The 27,233-nt window shown below is 52.0% G+C and overlaps 1 protein-coding gene across 2 annotated transcripts; it reads right to left on the bottom strand.

Annotated features, from left to right (window-relative positions):
• Positions 1 to 1,593: 1,593 nt before the first annotated feature.
• On the bottom strand, positions 1,594 to 27,233 carry RCC1L (RCC1 like). 2 transcript variants are annotated; one of them, XM_040634979.1, is made up of 11 exons: positions 26,888 to 27,233; positions 24,048 to 24,177; positions 19,191 to 19,319; positions 18,316 to 18,382; positions 17,248 to 17,299; positions 16,411 to 16,495; positions 14,181 to 14,362; positions 10,207 to 10,294; positions 9,160 to 9,333; positions 7,447 to 7,532; positions 1,594 to 2,310 (listed from the first exon to the last, which is right to left on the bottom strand). In XM_040634979.1, exons 1-11 carry the CDS (start codon positions 27,206 to 27,208, stop codon positions 2,233 to 2,235), a joined length of 1,392 nt encoding a protein of 463 aa, XP_040490913.1. In that variant the 5' UTR covers positions 27,209 to 27,233; the 3' UTR covers positions 1,594 to 2,232. The 2 variants fall into 2 exon arrangements, with proteins under 2 accessions (XP_040490913.1, XP_040490914.1); XM_040634980.1 differs by having other exon boundaries at positions 27,066 to 27,084.

The raw sequence follows: 27,233 nt of genomic DNA, 5'->3' as shown, positions 1-27,233 counted from the left end.
CCCACCGACCCCTACCCCCACCCCACCTCACCTCTGCCCCTGGAGACGTAAGGATATGAGCGTGGGGCTGAAGCACTCTTACCACCCAGAGCCTCGGCAAGTTCTACTGCTTGGAAGTCTTTTCCCTCTGGGGTCTGCAGACTGAGCGCCCTCTCAGGCCTTCAGATGACGCACAGGCTCCAGGACATCCATGGGGACTCGGGTGCCTGACGCTGGGAGGGTCAGGGATGGGGGGACAGAAGTGACAAGACACCAGGGCAGAGAACAACTGTGGAGAGGGTCTGGCACATTCCAGCCAGTGAGGGAGACCAAGCCCAACTGCAAGACCCTGGGTTTTAAGACCAATCCAAGGGCGTCCCTTTTAGTGTCCCAGTTGCTGTGTCCAAGACGGAGGTAGTCACTAGATCTGAATCTTGGGTGGGAGGCTTAAAACCATTCCTTCCTTCAACAGAGACCCTCCCCAGCACCATCACTTCCTTCCTGAACACCCAGAAGCATGACCTTGACCTTCCAGAGCACTCACTCTCCGTAGATCAGTGGGTGCTCTAAGACGCCTGCTGCACTGAGAACAGATTTCTGTTCACCCCTGGGGTACACGGCCCAGCCAGGAGTTTCGGGAAGGAAAATGGCAGATCATTTTCAACTTCTCTCTTAAGCTTATGGGAGATCTTTGCTGTCAAGCAAAAGAACCGGTTCTCCACCAAGAAGTGGAGGGAGCATGAGCCCAGAAGAGGGGTCCCGGGGCTGCTCCCCCAGAGGCAAGCTGGCTGGTTTCTGTGGCCTCAGCTCACAGCAAGGACTACTCCGTGACTGTTTCACTTTATTTTTTTCTGAAGATTTTTATTGAGAGAGCGAGCGTGAGCAGGGGGGAGGGGCAGAGGGAGAATGAGAATCCCAAGCAGGCCCCGTGCCCAGCATGGAGCCCGACTCGGGGTTCGATCCCACAGCCCTGAGATCATGACCTGAGCTGAAATCAAGAGTCAGACACTTAACTGACTGAGCCATCCAGGCGCCCCCTAAAGATTTTAAGTAATCTCTACACCCCATGTGGGACTTGAACCCACGACCCTGAGCTCTACCCACTGAGCCAGCCAGGCGCCATGACCCTTCCACTTTCAACCGCAAATCCCCCACACGGCCAGCCCCCTTCCCGGCTTTGTCTGTTCCACGGCCCACATAACCATCTAGCATACTCTCCAGTTTGCTTGTCAGCTGTGTTTCGCCTCCTAGAACGCAAGCTACGTGGGACCTGCTTGTGGGGGTGTCGTCCCTGAGTGACCCAGGGTGATCAGCAGTGGCTGGCACGCAGGGGGCACCCAGTATCTGTTGAGTGAATGAATAAGAGAAAGGGGGTGCAGCCAGGGAGTGAGATCCCGGTGGGTGACATGATTTCCAGTTATTTTAGGCTTCGTCATTTTCTCCCAACTGAACCGTGGGAGGAGACTGTGCAGAAAAATCGGTTCCAAGCAGGACTGTCTTCTGAAGTATCTGTCACTGGCTTCCAGTTGCCTCTTTATCTAAAGCCTTGTTTTTGCAAGCGAATCTCTAAATGATCAAGTAAGATTAAAAAAAACCCTCTTCAGTGCTCAAAAATAAAAAGGCAGAAAATAGATTTTATTTCAAAAGAGATTTTTAAAAAGATGTTTTTAAACGAAAGGCCAAGTTTATGTTACTACCTCGAATGTTTGCCACGATTTCCAAATCTCCTCCCCGAGGCTGGCCCTCCAGCCAAGCTTTGGCGGGCGGCGTTCCGCGCGCAAGAACCGGGCCTCGCGCTCACTCCTGCGGGGGCTTCTCAGGCCAGCCCCCTCAGTCAGGCTGAGCTCGCCCTGAAGCCCACACACCCACCAGGAGCTCTGCTGTGGTCACTAGATTCTGTCAGGCCACCTTGAAGAACGAACAAAACGGCAATGCCACAGAGCTAAGCTTCCCCCGGCCCCGCTGCTCGGGTCAGACGTGACACACAGCCGGGACCCCTCTCGCTGGTGCTTGGCCTGATGAGGACAGCCCTCCTGTGGTCAATGCAGCAGATCTCACCCTCAGCCAGAGAGGGGACTGCGTCCCAGGACTTCCAGTACGTTCTCACTAAGGACACTGGCACAGAGCATCATGCGTCACGAAGGGCCCGGATCCTCTCTGACCCCCGGCAAGAACCCCCGCCGGGGGCCTCTGCCAAGCAGTCCAAGCGGTACTGAGGCCAGGTTCCGGGCTCGAGCGGGTCAGGGGGGAGCTTCAGACGAAGGACTTGGCCAGAGTCACCATGTGATCCACACCACATGCCACATCCACGGGCTCCCCAGGCATGGTCACCTGCAAAACAAGACCCAGCACAGCGTGAGGGGACATGGTCTGGAGGAGGCCCAACGTGGGGCCCAACCCTGGCTCTGCCCCTTGGTGGATGACTTCACCTCCCCGGACCCTGGCTCCCTCCCCTGGAGATGGGGGTGCTTCCACGCAGCCGGCAGGGCTGTTCTGATGACCGTGCAGTCGCCCCACGTCCCACCCAGCCAGTGGCCGACGTGACTCTTCCTACCTGCCCGTCAGAGAGGCTGCTGGAACCCGCACCTCCCACAGAGCTATCCGTCCTGAGCACGACCCCGCCAGAGGTCAACACCTGTTCCTGAGCCAGGTGCTCAATGACCTTTCCCAGGGGTCACTGCCATGGCTGCTAGGATCGGCTGGGGTCCACTCTGGGAAGGAGGCCCCGGCCGGCATCTCCAGCCGCGTGAGCCATCAGCCTCAGCTCCAGGCCGGCTGTTCCCGGATGACGCGGACCCTCGAGGAGGGAGGTCTACTGTGTCACAGAGGGGGCCACAGGCCCTGCGGCCAGTCCTGCCAACAGTGCCCACCCATGCTGACAGTATTTCACCACGCGAGAGGCCAACCCGCAAGGTGCCAGCAGCCACCAGGCCGATGTGGAGGCTCTGGCCGGCTGGCCTTTAAAATGACTGTCGCTGTCCTACAGGCTGGCATGGGAGACGGCCGCCCAGCCAGCTCCGGGGCGCCCATGACTCCGGGACTTCCGCGTGCCCAGAGCCAGGCCGGTTCCCCAGACAAGGAGCGCTTTTCTTCCTCGTTAGACTATCATTGTTATTTTCAATAGGTAAGACCCTCCCGTGGCTACATCATAAAACGACATGCAGTGAAAAGGAATTGAAAGGTATTAAATCCCTTTTTTAAGTCATCTCTGCACCCACTGTGGGGCTCGAACTCACAGCCCCGAGATCAAGAGTCACACGCTCTGCCCACTGAGCCCACCAGGCGCCCCGGTATTAAGTACCTTTTAACCCCACCCTGTCAGCATCTGCCCCTTTATTCCCACCCTCCCGCTGAACTGGAAACCACTTTGAACTGGTTTCTGCAGTCCTTCCAGAGGCTCTCAAGGCAGGCAGCAGCACAGGCGAGAACTGTGTTTTTCAGGGGGCAGCTGGCAAGTCGGTGCCCCCGCCCTGCTTCGCGCTCGGACCCCTGCAGGACGCTGAGGCTGCTGTTCTGCGGAGCAGATCCGAATTCGGCCACCCTCCCCTGGTGGCCATGCTCTGCTGGGCAGCGTGACAGCTGCAGCGGGGATCTGTAACAGCCTGGGGAGTTTGCTGAGCCAAAGAGGGGGGGAGGCCTCATCCAGATGGCCTGGCCTCAAAGCCCGGGGGCGGCAGCAGCAACCCCTGAGCCCGGGGCCTGCAGCGTGGGGAGACAAGTCCATTAAGGGCTCCCAGCCATCAGGCAAATGGACGCCTGCCCCCCCTTCCTAAGCAGACGCCTATCACAGAAATCACTGAACAAACGAGCAGCGGTGCCCGCAGCCCACCGCCGAGGCTTGCAGGTGCACAACGCGTTCCAGGCTGGCCATGGAAGCAGAAGGAAACATGCTGCCTCTGCGGCCACGGGCCCAGGTGAACTCCTAGCAACCTCCCTGGGCCATTAGAGTGTGCGTTATTGACCTTCCCAGGGACACGGCCGCCCTCGGCGCTCCCCGGCCCCCACGCTGCTGCACTTAAGCATCTCTGTCCTTGTCCCCGAGTGCTCTGGCCAGAGGAGCCACCTGGCCCTGGTCGGCTGGCTGGGAGGACGGTCGTGGCTGACGCTGGCCTCTGAGCCTCCGCAGTCCCCGCTCCCCCGGCACGTGGCCTCTCCGTCTCTGATGGTCTCTGAACCGAGTCCCAGACGAGACCGCCCTCAGCCACGTGTGCTGTGTCCTCGTCCGGGTGAAGTGAAGTTTCTCTTCTCAACCAATGTACACTCACTAGGTTCCTGCACAGGGAAACCGTTCATCCGGCCTGAAGGACTCAACACGCTCTTACAAGTTTGAGTGCAATCCGCTCAGGAACGTCCCTCTTCACGACCGGGTCTCAGACGCCCCCAGGAGAGAGGCTGCTCCCCGACTTGGCTGCATGTGCAAGTTCCTTCGCGGCCCCGCACGTCCGCTCCCCCAGACAGCCCGCCTGGGGCCCGGGACCGTATGCGAAGAGGCCGGGCAGCCAGATGGTCTGCCAGCCCGTGACTCCAAGCCAACATGGTCCTGACCCAAGGGCCGCAGGGCGAGAGGCTGCAGAGTGGGCACGCAGAGCCCCAAGTTCACGTCGAAGCCCCGCCTGCTGCGTGGCCGTGAGACAGGGCAGCACAGCGCCCCTGCCCCGCCGATTCCTGAAGTCAGCGGCCACAGCTACAGGCCGGGGGCCGGGGGGAGCGCCTCGCAGGCCATCCTGAGGATGGCTGGGAAGCGAGGCGCCCGGCAGGCAGGACAGCTCTGCTGCCTCCTCACACAGGCAGAGATGCGCGTCCGGAAAGAGCACACTGCTGGGTGGGTGATGGGGGAAGGCCGTTCAAACACCTGCCCTGGTGGCCTGATCCCGCAGTGCCGCCAAGGTCAGAGGGCCCTGTATAGACTGGGGGGTACATCCCTGCCTCTCCCCACCCCCAGCCCTGCCGGGGACTTGATTCTCCAGCTCCTGGCCCTCGCAGAGGAGGGCACCATGGTGAAGTCTCAAAGTCGGGCACACCCGAGTCTGGCTCTGGACCCTGCCTCTCACCAGATGAGGGGCCTTGAAGAGCTCACTGACCCTCTCTAAGCTCTGAGTGTCAGTGTACGGCAGGATAACCTGCAGGAAAGCTTCTGGAAAGAGAGGTCTGAGTCGGGGTGGGGCGCGGCGTCCCTCCCTGGGCCTGCACACTGGCAGAGCAGCCCGGGCTCTGTGAGCCTGCGAAGAGTTAGTGCCGCTGCAGGAGCCTCAAACAGGGCTTTACTCTTTTTTCTTTTCCTTCTTGGAATACTCCTAAGGTGATAGAACAGTTCACCCACCAAAGATTAATAAGAAAAAACAAATTTTTTAAAGAATAAAATCATCTGTCCTTAAAAAAAAAAAGTGCAGGAGAACAGTCTGGAATCAGACCCCACGACCCAATACGAGATGGATCTGATCTTTAAGGAATCCAACCCCATGGATCCCAAACCTGGTTCTTGCCACCGCCACTCCCCAGAGCCCAGGCTGGCAGCTCCAGCCTGCAGAGCACGGCAAGCGCCAGGCCCTCAGCACCATGCCAGAAGGCGCCCTCTGGCCGGTCCTCCCAACCCCACCAGCACGGAGGGCCCAGCCAATGTGCCAGGGGGAGCACAGCGGTTCGGCAGGAGAGCAGCTGTCAGGGGGACAGCCCAGGGTGTCCCCCTGACAGCAGGGTGCAGGGAGCGACCTTCCCAAGGGCCACTTGGTAAGGAGTCCGCGGGGGGGGGGCTCCGGTCTCAACAGCAAGTGGCCTTGACAAGCAGGTGCTTCTGGCCCCACAGTGGCCACCAAGCCCTGGCCATTTGGACAAAACAGTGCGATCAGATTCCCAATCTTACTGCATGGCTGATCGTCACTGCAATCTGGGGGAAAGGAAGGCGGGTAGGGAGCCCCCCACACCCGGCACAGCGGTCAGGCATCCAAAACCCAGCCGCTCTGCCGCTTACCAAGCTTCCCCTCGGCGAGAAGTGAGAAATACCACGAAAGCAGGCAGGACCCGCACATCATGGACGCTCGCGTCACCTGCCCCGTCCACCAAGCGGCTGTCCATTCCTCACCCATAAGGGGGGATCCTGGGCTTGGGGGACGAGCGAGCAAGCACCGACCAGCCCGCGCACAGCCCCAGTGCACAACCGTTTCTCTCCAGCAAACAGAAAGCCCTCACTCTGACCTGTTTTCTTAGAAACGGCACCTCCAGTTTTTATAAAGGGGTCAGGGCCTGCCGGGGTCACTGGGAACCAGGACAGCCCGCGGCCGAGGGAAACAGCCCCCCAAATCCTGAGGTGGCTCGAAACGTCTTGCAGGGGGTTTTGACAAATCCTGACTTTATTTAAATTATACATGGCTTTTGCGTTTTCACAGGAGGTTTTAAAAATGCTTTACACGATTTCAAAACACGCTATTAAAATCCAACCATCAGGGGGCGCCTGGGTGGCACAGCGGTTAAAGCGTCTGCCTTCGGCTCAGGGCGTGATCCTGGCGATCTGGGATCGAGCCCCACATCAGGCTCCTCTGCTATGAGCCTGCTTCTTCCTCTCCCACTCCCCCTGCTTGTGTTCCCTCTCTCACTGGCTGTCTCTATCTCTGTCAAATAAATAAATAAAATCTTAAAAAAAAAAAAAAATCCAACCATCGAAGAAGATTCTTGAGCATGTGCGTGCACACGCGTGTGCACACATGTGAACACACATGCACACGCCTCTCGAGGCAGAGACCATGTCTGGAAGGAAACCTAGGAAACCAGGACCGGTGGCTGCCTCTGGGACCAGAGATGGCAGACTTATTTTTTAGAATACCTCTGGTACCACGTACGTAGGTTCTGTTTGCAAAAATATGAAGAGGTTTTTTTTTTTTTCTGGAGAACTTAGTAAACAACACTAAGATAAACTACAATTTAGAAAAGAACCTTTTTCCCCTTTAATTTTGAAATGAGCCTTTCTTGTATAATTGCATCCTCCCCCTAAGGAAAGCTTTTATTTTTTACTTTGGTGGCTGTGGTAAGGCACTCTAAATATTAAACATCCTGCTTTCTTTTCAGTTCGCTGTAGAACATTCCTCCGCACAGGCCTCCGTAAACAGCTCCTGGAGCGCCAACTTCGTCATCTCAAATCTCTCCCTCCCGGGGCCCCTCGGCGCCCGGCCGGCTCCTCTCTGAGGTGCTGGCGTGCCTCTGTTTCCCCGCTCCACATGCCCATGGACAGCCTCTGACGAGGCTTCTTCGGGCACCAAGGGACGGGAACCCTCGGCCAGGCCGCTCACTCAGCAGGCCCCGGGACGGAGCTGAGGGCCGAGAGCCGGCGGAGCCGGGCACCCTCTCCGGCTCCTCATCACGACGGGCCTCGCCTGAAGCCGCGGGGCAGGAGGGGGCAGCCGGGACCTGAGAGGGGGAGCCGTTCCCAGGGCCCTGGCGTGGGTGCACCCTCAAGCCCGCCCTGCGCAGCCTTACCCGCCACGGGAAATACTGGTCTTGCAGACGGCCGATGCCCAGGCACCCTCGGATGTTCTTGCCCCACACGAACAGCTCTCCTTTGTCTGCAAAGAAAGAAAAATGGTAGTTTGGCTGGGGCTAGACCAGGAGCAAGTCTCCAGGAGGAGGGTCACGAGAACAGGCTTTCTAGAACCAGGGAACCAACAGGGCCCAATGCTCAATTTCAATTTCTACCAGGCATTAATGCTTTCTTTTGAATGGAAAGGTATATCATCCCTATACCAAAGCACAGCCAAGCCCAGATGCACGCCGCGTCCGTCACAAAGGGGACTGGCACAGATGGGGTGCTCTGGGGCCAGGCGGCTCTGCACACAGCCCACTTTGCTCACCCCTTACGCACACCCCCTCCTCAAAGCCTGACAGCTGAGCCCCCTCGAGACCGGGTAATGCCCTGAAGGAGTGAGTAGTAGGATGGTCTGTCATTCCTTGTCTGGCTTCCGTATCTCGGGACCATTTGGTCAAGAGATACACAGTGACCGGCGCCTCTTTCGGCCGGGTCTTCGTCCGTGTGCTAGGAGCTGGGACAGGGCAGCGACTGAACACGCACGGTCCCTGTCCTCACGGGCCTGCAGCGAGGCAAAGAGCATGACCTAGACAAGTGAGCCAACGTCACTGTAAAAACGGATGTTTACAAATTGTAAAAAGTGCCATGAAGGAGAAGGACAGCCCGGCAGACTGAACCCACAGGGCAGCCCTGGAAATGCCAACCTGCAGGACAGACACCCCCAGCCCTGGCAGGGCACTGCCCACAGCCCCACCTTGCCCTCAGATTTCCGTCCACACCAGCTGGGGGCGCTCTTTGGCACAGAGACCCCATTCCTGGCAAAAGGCTGTGGTCACGGGGAACAGAAGAAAAGCCGGGAGAAGTCAGGACTACAATAATCCGGGCTGATTAAATAAGAAGGCCCTTTGTTACGGGCTGTCAGAGCCCTCTGATCTCACCATCCTTCTCGGTCCTCCCCTCCTCAGATTTTATGTGTTCGACCAAACAATCCAGTCTGGCCCCCGCCCAAAACGTGAGCAGGGCAAACCAACCAATGCCAACCCCCAGCTGGCCGGATGCAAGTGCTGGGCCCACAGACGGGGCAGAAACCCCAGCTCTACGCTCCCCCTACTGAGGGCCGGTAACCGGCACCTGCAGGGTGGCCATCAGGTCCTGGGGAAAATCAACGTGACCCACAGCGGCCACACAGCACGACAGCAAACAGAAAACAGTCCACCCTAGTCGAACACTTCGGATGGAATTTCCAAGCACGTGACTCTGCACGTAGCTTAAGCCCGGAGACGTCCTGGAAAACACATCTTTGTTCCCTCCAGAATTCGGCCATACGGATTCTTACTGGGTCGAGCAAAATGGCCTCGAAAAACTCCTGGGACTCTGGACAACCCACACTCACCGTCCGAGCCCAGATGTTTCAAAAGAAAACAATTCCTTCCCATGGAATGAAAAGATGTTTCTGATCGCAAGGAAACCCGAATTTACTTGAGAATCACACCGTGAAATGAATTTAGTTCAGTCTGACTATTCAGGTCAGCGACGGAGCGGCAAACCGAACGAGCAACAGAATGGAGAAAGGCACAGCAGCCAGACGCCTGCCGAGTCACGGGTATTCTGTGGCTTTGTGATTTGGCAGCGCTTTGTGAAAACCTCCATCCCGCTTGGCCACTTACTGGTCAGGGCGGCAAAGTGGCTGAGGCCACATCGGATGAGGGAAACGTGGACTTCTGGGTTGAACTCCGTCAGGCCGAAGAGGCTGGGTGGGATCACCTCTGGAAGCGCGCTTTCCACAAGGTTCGGTCCTTTCCCAAGAATTCCGTAGCCCCAGACAAAAACCTGTCCTTCTCCTGCGTGAGAGCAAACACAACAGTCAGTAAGGCGAACCAAGGGCAGGCCGCCCTCACTGGGAATTCAGACCGCACCACCAAGACCCACTATACCCACATGGATGGTTTGTTGTGGGTTTTTGCGCCTCCTTGCTTGACGGGAACACACGGACGGAGATCTGAAATAGTGTTTCTTCCGTCCTCTTTCTGATTCTTGTTTGTGGGGGGCATCTGGCCAGCTACCCCATCTCAGGACACAAACTCCCACATCTGGAGCATACCCGGGACGGGCCGGGGTCATCAGTCACCCAGAAGCCCGGTGAGCCACAGGGGGAGCTCAGGACAGTTTTTCCCACACAGATGTTTTGCGTGTCACGCCGATCGGGAGAGCAAGCCAACTACACAACCCACCTCTGGCCAGATTCCTAAAAGTCTCAGAAATGATTATTTTGGTCACGGAAGGTTTAATGCTCCTTGGCCACACCAGACGTTTAATCCCCAGGGCACGAGCCTCGGTATCCAAGCCCGACGGCTCTTCTGTCTTGTGTCTTCTGGCCAGGCTCCCTGGGGAGGGCAGGGCTGCGTCTCCAGCCCAGGCGCAGGGAGAGGGAGGAGCTGACTCCAGAGGTCAGCTACTGTTACAGAGCTCAGAAGGACTTAGTCCTGTTGCTGTCTAGCTGTCTACGTCTGAATCACGGTTATTATCATTCTGTCAAGAACATTACCCTCACCGTCTACAAAACTGAGCCCAGGCAAACTAGACTTTCCCACAGCCACGCTCCCTTCCCTCCCTCGGGCTGAGGTCCGCAGCCATGACTCCAGGGGACCCTGAGCCGCCCCCCATCCAACCCACCTAACAGCGTCCCCATGAACTGCCCGCAGGGGGGGTCTCACCATTTAACACGGCACAGCCCGTACCACCGCACGCGGCCTGCTTCACCTTCCCCAGCCCTGAGAAGGGTAAGCACCGGGGGACGTTCACCTGAATCAAAACCAGAGCCACACTGTTAGGAAGACAAACCAGCGAGAACTCAGAAACGCTCTGTCTCGTGTACAAAGCAGGTAAGTCCCAGTTCGTTCATTCAATCTACAAATATTTCCTGAATGTCTAACGTACGTAAAACATCTAACGGGGTACTGGGAATTCAACAGGAGGAAGCGACCTGGTCCTTCTCTCAGAGCAGAGTCCGGTGGAAAAGGTAAGAGGTCAGCCAAAACTAACCCAAAATTAATTTGTGCGGAATGCAACGAAGGAGGGTCCAGGGTCTCTGAGAATGAATGTTGGGGAACCTGATCTGGTTTGCAGGGAGGACAGTCAGGGAAGGACCTGGAAGGCTTCATTTTATCCTGGGATCTGAAGGACGAGCAGGCGTAACTCGGCAAGGGGAGAGAGGACATCCCCAGGAGCAGAGCTGGCAGGCACACTGGGAAAGGGGCGAGCAGGCCACCTTTAGGGAGTCTGAACAAGGTCAGAGAGACTGAAGTAGAGGGATGAGGGGGGATATGGAGACCACATCGGCACAAGGTTGTGGGCCAGGAATTGGTCTTTCTCCTGAGCATAACGGGGAGCCAGCAGGGGTCCTAAGAAAAGGAGGGGCATGGTTTCCAGAGGCAACATGAGGGGACCTGGGACACCGTGGAGGACCGGCGTGTGGGGGATGCCCCGTTCACTGCACCCAGAGACGGCCAAGTGGAAATGTCTGGGGATACAGATGTGTGGACCCCGAAGAGCAGTCTGGGTGGAGAGTGGGAAGCCCACACAGGGCATCTGCCGGTGGAGGCTGCATGGGTCAGGTGGAAGGACAGACGGGGAGGGATCAATGGAGAAGGGGAAGAAGGCCCAGCACATGGCGGAGAGCTCCCACGAAGGCAGGAGGAGATTGGCCCTGGGACGTAGGGAGGAGAATCGGCATCGCCAGGAAGCGTTGGAGGGTGGAGGACTCAGAGTGGGAAACTGAGGTCACTTGCATCTGATAGCATATGTTTTCTCTATGAATCAGGGGCCAGATCTGCTGCCGAGAATGAGAGACACGAGGGTCAGGGGTTTGGAGGATGAAGTGTGGCCAACTTAGCTTTCCGGCGGGATTTGGTCTTGGCACCTCTACTGAGGAATAACTCTGGAAAGAAAGATTTTAAGTGCTGCAGTGACGGCCATGAATCTTTACAGATACACTTTTGAACATGGGCAGCTGGAGGATAACAGTCCCTAAGTTGACTCAGAAGGAATCGGGGGGCTCACTGATCCAGAAAAGGTCCACCTGGATGAGGCGAGGCTGTCAGAGCATCTTTACCTGACTGATCTGGCATGATGCCCTCAGTAAGCGCCGAGACACGCTCTAGCACAGAGTCGCCGGAAACACACCACTGTTGCCCGAGACGGGACGAGGCTCGGGCTACGGTCAAGAGTCACGGCTACAGTGGGCTGCTCCTAAGATGGTCCCCATGATCCCCACCACCTGCTAGTCACGACCACGTGGCCCCCCGCCCTGGTGTGGGGCCAGACCGCGTGACCGGCTCCCAAGGAGCAGAATGCCAGTGAAAGCCAGAGGAGGTCACTGCCAAGATTAAATGATAAAACGCTGGCTTCCGTCTCGCTGGCACTCTCTCTCGCTCTCTCGTTTGCTTGCTCTGATGAAGCCAGCTGCCATGTTGGGAGCTGCCACATGGAGAAGCCTACGTGGCCAGGAACCAAGGAAGGCTGGGCCAACAGCTCGTAGCTGGCTCACCACCAGCGAGGAACTGGGGCTCCAGTCCAACAGTCCACGAGGACCTGTGTCCCGCCAACAACCACCGGGTGGTCCTGGAAGCGGAGCCTTTGCCCGCTGAACCCTAAGATGATTGCAGTCTTCAAGGGCCCAGGGCCGGAAGACCCGGCTAAGCCACCCCTGGATTCCTGACCCACAGAAACAGTGGAATAATAAATGTGTGTTGGGTAAAACCACCAAGTGTTGGGGTCATTTGTTATGCAGTGGGAACAGCACCACGACCCTGGATCTGTCTGTCAGTCACAGGAAGGCCGTGGGAGACATTGTTCTCAGGACTTGGGAGCAGGAAGAGCAACAATTTTCCTGAACAGGTTATTGTTTATCTTACAGAAACAATGAGTCAAAAAACAAAAAAGAAAGAATGAATCATGTAAATGGGCATGTTTTCTTCTCTGCTTTGGTTACTAGGAAGCTCAGAACCGTGTCTGGGCTTCTAGGCACGGGCCGGACCACAGGGAATACTTCTCATCTTGTGTGCTGACCTTCAGCTTCCCTCTGGGCTGATCTCTTTATTAACACGTATCTAAGGGGCACCTGGGTGGCACAGTCAGTTAAGCGACCAACTCTCAGTTTCGGCTCAGGTCGTGATCTCAGGGTCTTGGGATGGAGCCCCATTTCAGGCTCCATGCACAGCGAGGAGTCTGCTTGAGATTCTCTCTCCCTCTCTCCCTCTGCCCCTCCCACTTGTGCTCTCTCTAAAAGGAATAAATAAATCTTAAAAAAAAAAAAAAAACATTTAAAATCCTCTGTATATGGTCAGAAGTCTGAAGGTATTAAGGAATAAAGTATATTTTTTAAACAGTCCTTATCTTTTAGAGATACATATGGAAACTTTTATGGATAAAATATGACATCTGGGATTTACTGCAAAATAATCCAGGGCAGGGGCACCTGGGTGGCTCAGTCGGCTGAGTGTCTCAGGGTCGTGAGATCGAGCCCGGCGTCATGCTCCACATTCTGAATGGAGCCTGCTTGAGATTCTTTCTTTCCCCCTCTGCCCTCCCTGCCCATGCGCATGCTCTCTCCTTCTCAAAAAAACAAAACAAAACAAAAAAAAAACCCAGGGCAGAGAGGCAGATAGCAACAAAAACTGGCCATTAGGGGTATGGAATTGTTTTTTGTGGGGGAGAGGAAGGTAAAGAAAATGTTCTGGAATTAGACGACTGCACAACTTGTGACTACACTAAAACCCACTAAATTCTACACTTGTAAATGGTGAATTATGTCTCAGGTTTTTGGGGGGGATTTTTTGGTTTTGTCTGTTTTTTCACATAGGCCATTAGTTGAGAACTGTTGAATGCAGGTGAGAGATAACAGAGATTCATCACATGCAGTGAGCCCTACTTTTTGTTTTTATTTGCAATTCCCCTTCATGTTTAAAATCCTGTATTTTACTGATGGTGGCTCCCTTCGGTGAGAAGGCGGGGGCAGTGACAGAGAGGCCACAGGCAAGGGCTTCTGAAGTATTGTGCGTGTCCCACTGCTTGGGGGGTGGGGGGTGGGGCACGGGTGTCCTCATCCAGGTGCACACTTGTGATCTGCGTGCTTTACGTGGCACGCATGTTACACTGCAACAGAAAGCACATGGGGACGCCACGGGCCCTAAACAGCCTCATACTCTTTTCAGACTGAGACAGGGCGCAAGGCGCACCCAACAGCCTGCCCTAAACCGGGACTATCGCATCAAAGGCTCAATCACCATGACTTTGAACCCCAGCTTTTGTTCCAGACTCTGACAAGATGGCTAAGAAGCAGTCTTACGGATGGTCGGGACTAAAAAGCAATTTCTACGTCACACGTTACTGAAGAAGCTCTTATTTGAGAGTGAGAGAGGGAGAAAGCAGCACACACGCACGCGCACACACACACCAACAGGGGAGGGGCAGAGGGAGAGGGAAAAGAATCTCCAGCAGACTCCCAACAGAGCACGGAGCCCAACGTGGGGCTCAGTCCCACGACCCTGAGACCGTGACATGAGCTGCAATCAAGAGTCGGACACTGGACCAACTGAGCCGCCCAGGCACCCCCAAAAAACCTCTTCTCAACGCCCTTAGCCCTCTGGATTTCCAACCCTCCCAGCCCGGGCTGTGGGCGACCCCGTACCTGAGTGGAGTCGGTGACGGCGGCCAGCTGCAGGTACTCCGAGTTCCCCCAACCGAAGAGGCCGCCCTCGGCAGACACGGCCAGGCAGCAGTCACCGTAGGTGGCCACCTGCACGATGTTCACTCCGGCCAGGTCCCCGCCCAGCTTGGTGGGCGTGCTGGTGATATTGTAGTGACCCAGACCTGCCACAACGGCCAAGCGTTACTCCCAGTTACTGACTCCCGGAGCAGACACTTCCACAGGCTTCCCAGGTGCCGAGCGCAGTTTTAAACGCTTTACAAGTATCAGCTCGCCAATGCTAATCTGCCCCTCTGCTTCTCCACGACTTCCTTCTCCATGCTCTCTCAGAGGAGGAAGAAACAGAAGAGTGATCGTTTATTTCTAAAACCCTGGAGACTTTCTAAGTCTGATTCAAGTTAGGAACGTTTACGAGACAGAACAGCACGACACAATGAGGCCAGTGGACCCTGTAAGAATACACATGGGGAATGTTGCAGCAAGCGATTGCTAATACACCATTGGCCTTACCAGAAAATAAAGGAAATCTTCCAGAAGCCATCCCAACCCAACCCCCCACGCCCCTCCCGAAAATAACAGTAAGCCGAAACTGGCCCACTGGCGTGGCAGACGGTGAACAGGGCAAAAGGCAGGGCCGGCCAGAGGCTATCGGGACAAATGTCACCATCTGCACTGTGATGGACGAGAGCCCTGGGCAGCAGACCAAGGCAAAATGCACACCCCAGACTCCCGTTTTAAGCCAGGCTTCCACAACGGGGCCCAGGGCAGCGTCAGACACGCAGCACCCCTTAGCAACAGGCAAAAGCAAACCTGAATCCTCTCTGGAGGAAAGCATCTCCGTTTAGGCCCTTCTAGTTTCCGCAAGTTCAATTCAATGAAATAGGAGCCCACGGTCGAAAGTTACTCAACACATTAAGGAAGGGTTGGCTCGTGCCAAGGCCCTGTGGCTGCAAGAGGAGGCCCGCTCCAGGAACTGACGGCAGGGGGCCTGCGGTGCTGGACGCCAAGCCCAGCAAGCAAGGGCAGGGAGGCCAGAGAAAGGGTCACCTATGACAGCTTGTTTCTGCAATGGCACCGGGAGACTGTTAACCACGGTTCTCTCCAGCAAGTGGGGCTTTCATGTCTCACCTTATTCCTATCTGTGCTGTCGGGAGGTATCTACCAACAATTTCTTATTTTTTTTCAAAATGACCGACAGCTCGATTTTAAAAATAAAGAGAGGCTTCAACTTTACAGATACCAAAGAAATCCACATAAAAAAACCTGACACAGGGATGAAATCAGCACACTTAAATTGACAATATTCGTTGCTGGAGAGGATATGGCCACCGTGGTACTTCTGTACCTTGCTAAGGACAGTACGAACTGGTAAAAGTTTTAGAAAGCAACTCAACAATACATGCTGAAAACACAAAAATATTCTAATCATCTGACCCACTCCTGGAATTTATCTGATGCCAACAATCCCAAAAAAGAAAAAGTATATGTATACATGATCAATATCATAATATCTTCAATGACCAAGTGTGGTTGCCCCCCGCCCCCCCCCCCAAAAGTGTACCTCCTGACAACAGGGTAATGACTAACTGATTATTTGATAAACAGTGATTCACTTAGCTTATGGTAAATTAGCTTGATGCTGTATCATACAAATTACTAAAAACCACAACTGTGAAAACTGTACCAACAAAATTTAAAAGAGAAAACAAGCATATAAAATCACGCCTATGCTATTATTACAATATAAAAAGCATACACGTATGAACAAGAACGGGGAGGAAACATGAGACAGCGAACAATGGTGATCTCATGTGGTAGTGGTATTAGGGAGAGTTTATACAAGATTTAAGTCTTAAATTTAAAGACCCTCCCTTCAGACAAATATCAAAAAACAAAAGGATTAAGTAAGCAAGGTTAATAAAGTTTATCCCTCATCCCTCCTGCCCTTAATCACATTCTCCTCAAAACAGTTCAAATCGAGCTCCCTTTAGATGGCCTTTGTGAACCTGTTTGTTGAGGGGCGGCTAGAATCCTCTACCCAACGCTTTATGGGCTGGTTGCCATGGGTGCGGGGGTGAGGGGAATGAGGCAGGACAGACTGACTAGGGTGGGAAGAGAGGGAAGAGTCTAAGGAAGGTGGGCACTCGCCCACCAGAGCCCTACAGCTCCCAGCTCCCTAGTGCACCGTCCCCAGGGGTGAAAGGCCCACTACCTGTTTGCCCGTCGGCACCCCAGCCACAAGAGTAGACTTCTCCTTTGTCTGTCAGGAACAGGCTATGATCCTGGCCACAAACCACCTGTCAGATGAACAGAGGTGAGGCTGATGAGAAGTCCTTGGACGCCCAGTGTCCTGGTCGACGGACCTAAAGCTCACCACACTCCCTACCACCCCGAGCAGCGAGCTGGCTGGGCCCAGGCGGGCTGCCCCACATGGCCTTCACATCTTATTCCTGCTCGGCCCCCTCCTCTGTAAGCCTTTCTCCTCCCCGTCACCTCCTCCGCCTCCCTACTGGCCTCCACTCTTCGGTACTAGCTCCCCACCTACCCTGCCAAGCCCTCAGGCAGCCCCCTCCTTCTGCCATAACACCTTTCCTACCACCCAGCCCTGGTCTATCTGATACACTCCTCTGCCACCCCTGGGAGACTTAACAATTCTCCTTCTGTGCTCCCAGGGCCCTTCCTGTAAGCACCTGCTTATGTATTTAAGTATTTATTGTAAGTACTGACCATGTACCAGTCTCTGTACTGGGGATGGAAATAAAATGGTGAGCAAGATAGCGCCAGCCTGGGACACACACAGCTAGCTTAACCTATGCCTCCCCCTTAAGAGTGTTAGCCCCTCAAACCTTATTAAACTCTGTACCCTCGTAACCTAGTGGAAACCAATACCCTCCTGACCTACAGGAGGCAGGCAATAGTTTTTACGAAAATAATTTATTAATTCAAATAATTGGCTGAACCCATTTGCCGTCACCCCCCCCCCACCTTTCACCCCTGCAAAAGCATCCCCGAGAGGCTGGATGAGTGGCTCTCAGCATGTGTCTCTTACCTGGACCACCTGTCCATCGAAGTCCTGCATTCTATTGACTCTGTGACTTTCGCTGCAGCCAGCAGCAATATAGGGAGAAGCAAGAGATATGGTCACAGCAGGCACTGTGTGGTTCTGCCCCAACCCGTCACCCCTAACTGACGGCCCCCACATGCACACAGTAACTGTTAGGGAAACTCTCAAGGTCAAACATAGGGCAGAGGTAGGCCTACGCATGAGAATAAAATAAAACAACAGCCCTTTGGTGATTTTTTTTTTTTAAATAGGCTCCATGCCCAACCTGGGGCTCAAACTTACACCCCAAGATCAAGAGTCGCACACTGTATGGACTGAGCCAACCAGGTGCCCCCCCCTTTGATTTTTTTTTGACGAGTTTATTTATTTATTTGTCAGAGAGAGAGAGCACAACCAGGGGGAGCGGCAGAGGGAGAAGCAGGCTCTCCGCTGAGCAAGGAGCCCGATGTGGGACTGAATCCCAGGACCCCGGGATCATGACCTGAGCCGAAGGCAGACGCTTAACCAACTGAGTCACCCAGGTATCCCCCCTTTTGGTGATTTTAATATGCTGCCAGAGGTGAGACTAGTTTTTCGCCCAACAACATAACGTGAGGAAGGAGAGGGGAATTTTTTTAAAGACCAAAATAAAAAGGGTCTGGCTCAATGGGTACAGTGTGCAACTCTTGATCCTGGGGCTGTGAGTTTGAGCCCCACGTTGGACGTAGAGATGACGTAAAAAGAAAATCTTGAAAGAAAAAAGACTGAAATAAATAAGAATGGAACAGAGAGGAATTTTTAAAGTTCATCAATTTGGTAAAAATAAAAAACTAATTAAAAAGAAGTTCTTCGCACCACAATCAATGCTCGACCGCCCTCCCTTCCACCAAGCTACCGTACGGAGCTCACCCCGCAACGGAACAATACCCTCCACAGCTTTCCAGTGACTTCTCACCATCCCTCTCAAGCAGGGGGAAGCCTGTCATTTCCTGCTCTGTGGGTCTATCACTCAGTAACCACACGAGAAATGTTAAATGCTTAGCACGATTTGGGGAAGTCCTTTGGGGAACTCACCTGTAAATTTCATTTTCGACCACGCTTCTTCCGCACTGCCCGTAAGAGTTGTTTCCCATGCTGAAGACTGAAGAGTAACACCACCCGTGAAATCAGCTCTGCAGGTTTGTGGGATCCCAGAACGTCAGGACTGCAAGGGGGTTGTCCAACCACTCACCCTAAGTGCCCGGTTTCCTTCTCTGACACCCCCAGCCTTTGCAGGCACACCCACAGGCATGCTGGGGTCTGGCCCTGCAGCAACAACCTGGGCCACCTTGACGGGCCCCTCTGCCTTCCCCTTCCCTCATTCCACCTCTCGAGAATTCCACGTTCCGAGGTGAGCCCCACCCCCACTCCCTGCACCTGTCACTAGAGGCTGCCCTCCACGCCAAAGCTCCTCTTGAAAGAGTTCCTGAACACCACCTTTGCCTTTTCCCCACAAAGCACGCTTAGCTGGAAAATGAAATTGGAAACTTAGGCAAGACAGCCTTTCCCTAGAAACAATCGCTCTTCGGGAGAGAGTCCGTGTTATCTGGACTCTGGAAGCCCACCAGCTGAAAGAAGCGCTGGCGAACAGGCTCCTTTCGGTGCAACAGAAAACGCCGTCTACACGCATAGCCCGGCTCAGTGACTTCCCCGCAAAGCGAGTGGGAGGCCTCGCTAAGGCGGCCTGCTGCGCACTGGTACCTTTCTAAATACCTGAGGCTTTCTAGGAATCACACAGAGCAGAGAACGTAAAAGGGCTGGCAGGATCTGCCCAATATGGTGACCGGGAGCTCGGGAAGTGCCAGGAGCCTCACTAATCACACGTCGTTCCACCAAACAAACCAGTTTCAACCCAAGGGCAAGAAAGTGGTTCCCCCATTCCTCCGTGAACCTGCAACAGGCCAGCTCACCTCCTTCGCGGTCTGTCAGGATGAGAGAGTGGGCTCTGCCGCAGGACACCTGCAGCACCCGTGTCTCCTGAGGTCTGTCCAGAGGCAACGGCACGGGCGAGGGCTCCAGAACATACTCGTATCCCCGGGCTGAAAGAAGATCAAGCAGGTTCATGGTGCGTCACACTGATGGAAAGTCACAGCATTCCTGACGGTAGACATCATGCTGCCCGACCGCCACGCCGCCCCACAGTCGGAGATCAGAGTGACCCGTCAAGGCACATAAGCTAGTGGCAGAACTAAGACAAGAAGCGCAGGCCCAAGGTCTGGACCCGCTGCACCGCACTGCCTCCTGTGGGCCTTCCTGTGTCAGTTAAAGCCATTTGCACCTAAGGAGAGTAAAGGCATTTTCCTCCTGTAAGACCACATTTACATTTCTCAGTAAAGCGAAGGGCAGCATATATTGTACAATACCGCTTATATTAGAAAGTGGGGGGGGGCGCCTGGGTGGCACAGCGGTTAAGCGCCTGCCTTCGGCTCAGGGCGTGATCCCGGCGTTATGGGATCGAGCCCCACATCAGGCTCTTCAGCTATGAGCCTGCTTCTTCCTCTCCCGCTCCCCCTGCTTGTGTTCCCTCTCTCGCTGGCTGTCTCTATCTCTGTCAAATAAATAAATAAAATCTTAAAAAAAAAAAAAAAAGAAAGAAGAAAGTGGGGGAAAGGGGCGCCTGGGGTGGCTGGCGGGTTAGCGTCTGCCTTCGGCTCACGGCGTGATCCTGGCGTTGGGATCGAGGCCCCACATCAGAGCTCCTCCACTATGAGCCTGCTTCTTCCTCTCCGCTCCCCCTGCTTGTGTTCCCTCTCTCGCTGGCTGTCTCTATCTCTGTCAAATAAATAAATAAAATCTTAAAAAAAAAAAAAAAAAAAAAAGAAAGTGGGGGAAAGGGGCGCCTGGGTGGCACAGCGGTTAAGCGTCTGCCTTCGGCTCACGGCGTGATCCTGGCGTTGTGGGATCGAGCCCCACATCAGGCTCCTCCACTGAGCCTGCCTAGCCCTCTCCACTCCCCTGCGTGTGTTCCCTCTCTCGCTGGCTGTCTCTATCTCTGTCAAATAAATAATAAAATCTTAAAAAAAAAAAAAAAAGAAAGTGGGGGAAGGAATCCGTAGAAGCATCTGCTTGCACACGCATTACATCTCTCCAGGAGAAACTGGAAACTGTTAACACAGGTTGTCTTCAGGGAGAAAAACTGTGTGGCTGGGAGGACAGGGGCAGAAACCAGCCTTTTCACCGTATGTTCTACTGCACCTATAGGACTCTGAAGTACACAAATATGCTCTCTTGAAAGAAATTTTAGAAAAAAAGAAAATTTTAGGGGCACCTGGCTGGCTTGGCTGGTAGAGTATAGAGACCCTTGATCTCAGGGTCATGAGTTTGAGCCCCATGTGGGTAGAATTGCTTAAAAAATAAAATCTTTAAAATTAAACTTTTCTTAATTAATTAATTCGTTAATTAATTACAGTAAGCTCTGACCCAATGTGGAACTCGAACTCATGACCCTGAGATCCTGGAGTTGCACACTCCACCAACTGAGCCACCCAGGCACCCCTGAAATTTTTAATTTTTTTTTACTTATTTTTTTTAAGATTTTATTTATTTATTTGACAGAGAGAGACAGCCAGCAAGAGAGGGAACACAAGTAGGGGGAGTGGGAGAGGAAGAAGCAGGCTCCTAGCAGAGGAGCCTGATATGGGGCTCGATCCCAGAACGCTGGGATCACGCCCCAAGCCGAAGGCAGACGCTCAATGACTATGCCACCCAGGCGCCCCTGAAATTTTTAATTTTTAAATAAGCAAGTAAGGGAGAAAGTTTTTTAGAAGTCACTCTACAGAAGAACCTTATTTTCTTTCTTAAAGATTTTATTTAGGGGCGACTGGGTGGCTCAGTTCTTAAGAGTCTGCCTTCAGCTGAGGTCATAATCCCGGGGTCCTGGGATCGAGCCCCGCATCGGGCTCCCTGCTCAGCAGGAAGCCTGCTTCTCCCTCTCCTACTCCCCCTGCTTGTGCTCCCTCTCTGTCAAATATTTATGAGAGAGAGAGAGAGAGAGAGACAGAGAACAAGCTGGGGGGAAGGGCAGAGGAAGAGGGACAAGCAGACTCCCCACTGACTAGGGAGCCCGATGCAGGACTCGATCCCAGGATCCCGGGATCATGACCTCAGCTGAAGGCAGACGCTTAACCGACTGAGCCACCCAGATGCCCCCAGAAAAACCTTATTGTTCTTTACAATCCTGCTGGAAAAACCAGAACGGTCTATGTGGGGAATTCCCCTTGTAGGTTTTAAACAAAGAGCTTTTAGTATTTGTACTGTTGGAAGAAGATTCACAAGTGCATTAGTTCTCAACCTACCCGCCACTAACTACTCCTGCGTTTTTTTTCTCCTATGGGTCCCACGTTTACAGACTCTACCAAAAAATGGCTTTATTACCATTACAATAATACACTTGCTCACTTGTATTCATTAGCGACTTACAGAATTTCCAGAGACAGCTTTTAATCAGCATGGAATAACTGCTTTATCACGTTGAGATGCTGTAATTCTAGGCAAAATCAAAGCAACTGGACAATGTCGTTAGCACATACATACCCCATGACTACCTGCATAGACGCCTAAGGGCCTGGGAAACAGTAAGTGCGTACCGTTTAAGGGGAATCTGGCTGTAATTGTCGTTAGCATATACATACCCCATGACTACCTGCATAGACGCCTAAGGGCCTGGGAAACAGTAAGTGCGTATCGTTTAAGGGGAATCTGGCTGTAATACAGCTAATCAGGAAATACAGAGGATCATGTTAAATGGAACCACAGCAAACTCCAGACTGGAGAATTCTATAAAATAAACAATATGATTTAAGTTTTTTAAAGATTTTATTTTTAGGTAATCTCTACACCCACTCTAGGACTCGAACCTACAGTACCGAGATCAAGAGTCATACACTTCACCAACTGAACCAGCCAGGTGTCCCTCTTCTCTTTTCTTTTCTTTTTAAAGAAAGTAAGCCTTTATTTCTTTGTTTCACAAATACAGTTGGCTGAGTTGGTTGCCAACGTAATTTCTTCAGTAAATAAACTTCAAGAAAAAAAGATTAAGAAGACTTAAAGGTCTTATCAACTGGGGCGCCTGGCTGGCCCAGTCAGTAGAGCACGTGACTCTTGATCTCAGGGTCCTGAGTTCAAGCCCCACGTTGGGTGGGGAACCTACTTTAAAAAAATAATAAAAATAAAAATCTTATCAACTGATTGCAACATCTGGACCTTATCTGGATACTGATTCAAACAAATTTTAAAAAATAAAAATAAAAATCTAATGACATTTATGAGATAGCTGACAATGTGAACATTGACTGGATGTTTGGTAACCTAAAGGGATTATACTGTTCATTATTTTTAGGCGTGAAAATGGTGCTGCATTTACTTTCTTTTAATGTCCTTTTTTTTTTTTTTTTAGATTTTATTTATTTATTTGAGAGAGAAGGTGAGAGAGCACAAGTAGGCAGAGCAGCAGGCAGAGGGAAGGGAGAAGCAGGCTCTCCGATCTGCAGGGAGCCCGATGCGGGACTCGATGCCGGGATCCTGGGATCATGACCTGAGCCAATGGTAGATGCTCAACTGAATGAGCCACCCAGGAGCCCCAAGGTCCTTATTTTTTTAGATACGTACTGAAATAATTACTAACGAAATTAATAATGTTGGGAGTTGCTTCAAATTATTGAGGGGAAGGTACAGGAAATAAACAAAACAAAACTAGCTGAGTTGGTAACTGAAGCTGGCATGCCTTACACGACTCTGTCCATTTCTCTGTGTGTGCCTAAACGTGCTCCCAGTAAAAGGTATAACAAACACAAGGTGGCATCTTACAGCTAATAGAAATTTCAGTACTGACTTATAAAAGAAATTTGATATAAAATTAAGTGAAAGAAGGCAGAAAATACACACTCATCAAAACTGTGCAAAAATGTATTTGCACATGAATTAGGAAACAAGGAAAAAATGGAAAGGTTTATCCAGACAGTAAAGGGACTGTCCACTACAGCATCCCCCCTTATCCATGTGGGATACATTCCAAGCCCCCCAAAGGATGCTTGAAACTACACATAGTACCAAACCCCATATACACTATATTTTTTCCTATACATACCTATCTATGATAAAGTTTAATTTATAAATCAGGTGAGGTGCCTGGGTGGCTTGGACAGTCAAGCATCTGACTCTTGATTTCAGTTTGGGTCATCATTTCAGGGTCCTGGGATCAAGCCCCACATCAGGCTCCATGATCAGTATGGAGACTGCTTTGGGATTCTCTCTCTCCCTCCACACACACTCTTTCTCTCTTTCTCTCTCTCAAATAAATAACATCTTTTAAAAAAAATTATAAATCAGGCACAATAAGAGGAACATCTTTTTTTTTTTTTTAAGATTTTATTTATTTATTTGACAGAGAGAGAGACAGCCAGCGAGAGAGGGAACACATGAAGGGGGAGTGGGAGAGGAAGAAGCAGGCTCCCAGCAGAGTAGGGAGCCTGATGCAGGGCTCGATCCCAGGACCCTGGGATCACACCCTGGGCCGAAGGCTTAACTACTGAGCCACCCAGGCGCCCCAAGAGGAACATCTTTACTTATCAGCAAAAACTCTTTTGCCTAAAGGTTCAGTGTTATTACCAAAGAGGCTGACAAACAAATCTAGTCCAGATAACATCCGTGTAAGACTCCATCTATCCAACTATTGTGCCAGTCTGGTTTACGTCATCATAGTCCTGAAAACAAAAGGGAGCCCCCTCAGACCACTCGCAGCACAGAGAAGTCATGGTGAGCACACTCACTTTTATCTTTACGGCTCCTGTGAAATCCCAGCTGGGAATCTTTGTTGAGCCCCATACCCCAAACTTTCGTCACATCCTTGGTTTTAGAGGATAACAATGTGAATCCATAGCCACAGGCAGCAGATGAAATCTGAAAAAGAGTTCCCATAAAGCATGAAATGATTTGTATTATTAAGTTTTCTCCACAATAAATGACAGGTTGCTTGCCCAATCAAAGAACACATGGTATTGGGGTGCCTGGGGAGCTCAGTCGGTTAAGCATCTGCCTTCAGCTCAGGTCATGGTCTCAGGGTCCTGGGATTGAGCCCCAAGTCAGGCTCCCTGCTCGGCGGGGAGCCTGCTTCTCCTTCTGCCTGCCGCTCCCCCTGCTTGTGCTCTCTCTCTGACAAATAGATAAACTCTTTAAAAAATTAAATGTATAGAGAACTAAAGGAAAATATGACAACAATGACTTCACAACTATGGAATTTGAATACAGAAGAAAAAAAAAACATTAAAAAGCTAAATGGAATTTCTAGAGTTGTAAAGTACAGTAACCAAAATAAAAGAATTCACTAACAGGTGCAGAAGCAAATTTGAGATGCCAGAAGAAAGAAGCAGTTAACCCGAAGAAATATCAATTGAAATTATTCATTCTAAAGAACAGGGGAAAAAAAAGAAAAAGAATAATGACTCAGAGACCTATGACCTATTAGACAATATCCAGTGTATCAACATCTATGTAATGAGAGCCCCAGGAGTGCAAGAGAGAAAGGGCAGGAAAAAAATCCTTAAAATAATGGCAGAAAACTTAACAAATTTTATGAACAACATAAATCTACAGATCAAAGTTACTCAACAAATCAGTTAAACTGTTAAGGAGAAAATCTTGAAAGTATCAAAAGAAAATGGGACTCATCAAGGACAGGAGAACAACAATAAGATTAATAGCTAAGTACTCATCAGAAACAAGGGAGACCAGAAACCAGAATGACATATTCAAAGTGCTGAAAAGATAAAAACTGTCCACCGAGAATTAATTCTGTAAGCAGCAAAGCTATCCTTAATGGGACGCCTGGGTGGCTCAGTCCTTAAGCGTCCGCCTTCGGCTCAGGGCATGATCCCAGGGTCCTGGGATCGAGCCCCACATTGGGCTTCCTGCTCTGCTGGGAGCCTGCTTCTTCCTCTCCCACTCTCCCTGCTGGTGTTCCCTCTCTAGCTGGCTGTCTCTCTCTCTGTCAAATAAATAAAACCTTAAAAAAAAAAAAGCTATCCTTAAAAGAAAAGAAATAAAGACCTTCCCAAAGAAATAAACAATTCGGCAAACCTGCCTGGACAAGTACTGAAGGAGTCCCTCAGGCTAAAAGGAAATGACAGCAAATGGTAACTTAAAAACAAAACAAAACAAAAAACAAACAAAAAAAAAACAGAAGAAACGAAGAACAACAGCTAAAGTAATTATAAAGGTAACTAGAAAACACCGCATGGATATTTTATGAGTTTTTTGTCTCTTAAATGACTCAAAACACAACTGAGAAAAATAATAACTATAAAATTGTATCACTGGGTTTAAAACGTATGAAGATAAAATATATATCACAATAACTCCACAAAGGAGAGAAGAGGAAATGGAGCTATGTTGGAACAAAGTTGCTATAGTTTTGTTTTGTTTTGAGAATTGGGTCACTACTAACATAGGCTGTGATAAATTAAGATACATATTATAATCCCAAGAAAAACCTCTTCAAATATACAGCAAAACACCCAACAAAGGAATTTAAAAGGTACCCAAAATACCTATTTAACACAAAAGAGGACAGTAAAGGACAAACAGAGAAACAAAAGACCTACAGAAATAAACAGCAAGATGGCAGATGTGATCCAACCGTATCAGTAATTACATTAAAAGGACATGGGTTGAGTGACATCAGAGAAAATGGTGGAGCAACGAGAACACTGGCAAATGTCAGAATCATTTTTTTCAGAATTCTGGAAATTAACCCAAGACAAAGCAATCTAGGGAATGTTTACTCAAGAAAAGCAGCTGAGTCAGTAAGAACAGGAAGCTTTGCAGCCCTTCAACTTGACCTATTCCCATCCACCTCTGCTAAGCTCTGCAGTAGCTCTGAAAAGCAACAGCTCACAATTACAGCGCAAACCGGCAGTCTAGCAGCCCCTGGGAGAGGCAGAAAGGGTTTGGAGGAACTTCATAGCTCCATTCCCAGAGCCTTCTCATCTGATCTGTCTGGTGGTTCCCTGGAATACCCCATGAACAAGGCTCTATTTATTTGACCTGACCCAGATATCACCCAATGCAAACAGCCTTTTCCCCAGGGATAGTTTTTGAAAACAATCAGCAGCTAACGATGAACACTGCAGCTGCCTGAGGTGGTGAATAACTGTTGGAGCAAATAATAGGTCAACCAAGAAGTTACTAACTTGACCTGACATCAACTCCGCCCAGACAATAGCAGAATACACATCCCTTTCACGCACACATGAAACATTGTCCAAGGTAGACCATATGCTAGCCTATAAAACAAAGTCTCCATACATTCAAAAGGGCTGAAATTAAAGAAAGGATATTCTGTAACCACAACGACATTAAACTGTGACTGTGGTGACAACCCCGACTCCGGGGGTGACGTGCGAATGACGCCAGTCTGGCACAAGGGCACGTTTCGGCCACTCGTTAAATGTCAGCAGCGCCCTAACGCCCTTTCCTCCTGGGCCTGCAGCCCGCTCGAGGGTCCTACCCCCCGACGTTGGGCCACCCAGCGTCCCAACTTCTCGCAGACGGCCTCGGGGAGCAGCGGCGGAGGCCGGAGGGCGCTACGGAGGGAGAGAGCCCCGGCCCGCACCTTCTGGTCCAGCTCCAGACGGTAGGGCACGGGCTGGATCCTGCGGGGCGGCCGCGAGCCGGCGCGGCGCTCGGGCCCGGCGCTAGGCAGCACGAAGGTGGGCACACCTAGCGCCCCGGAGAAACTGAAGCCCCACACGAAGATGCGGTCGGCCCGGGCCGCCCGCTCGCCCACGTACTGGAACACGGGTGCGTCTGCCTCGCGCGAGCTCCGCGAACGCCCGACCGCCGTCCGGTGCCCCCGCCCCGGCCCCAGCCCCGGGCCGGGCCCGCTCAGCAGCCGCCCCAGCCGAGCCCCGGCCGCCAACGCCCCCAGCGCCATCCTCCGCTCCACGCCTCAGCGTCTC

Source organism: Ursus maritimus, unplaced genomic scaffold, assembly GCF_017311325.1.
Source record: "Ursus maritimus isolate PB19 unplaced genomic scaffold, ASM1731132v1 scaffold_2, whole genome shotgun sequence".
NCBI classification, from domain to species: Eukaryota; Metazoa; Chordata; class Mammalia; order Carnivora; family Ursidae; genus Ursus; species Ursus maritimus.
This window is presented reverse-complemented; position numbering and strand designations above follow the sequence as displayed.

Excerpts from the sequence above, each read along its gene's own strand:
- RCC1L (XM_040634979.1), bottom strand. The coding sequence starts at position 27,208 with ATGGCGCTGGGGGCGTTGGCGGCCGGGGCTCGGCTGGGGCGGCTGCTG. Across the intron at positions 19,320-24,047 it reads CAGGAGCCGTAAAGATAAAA|CCCGGGGATACGAGTATGTT; the intron begins GTGAGTGTGCTC and ends ATCTTCTTTCAG. Across the intron at positions 14,363-16,410 it reads GGGTGCCGACGGGCAAACAG|GTCTGGGTCACTACAATATC; the intron begins GTAGTGGGCCTT and ends CCGTTGTGGCAG.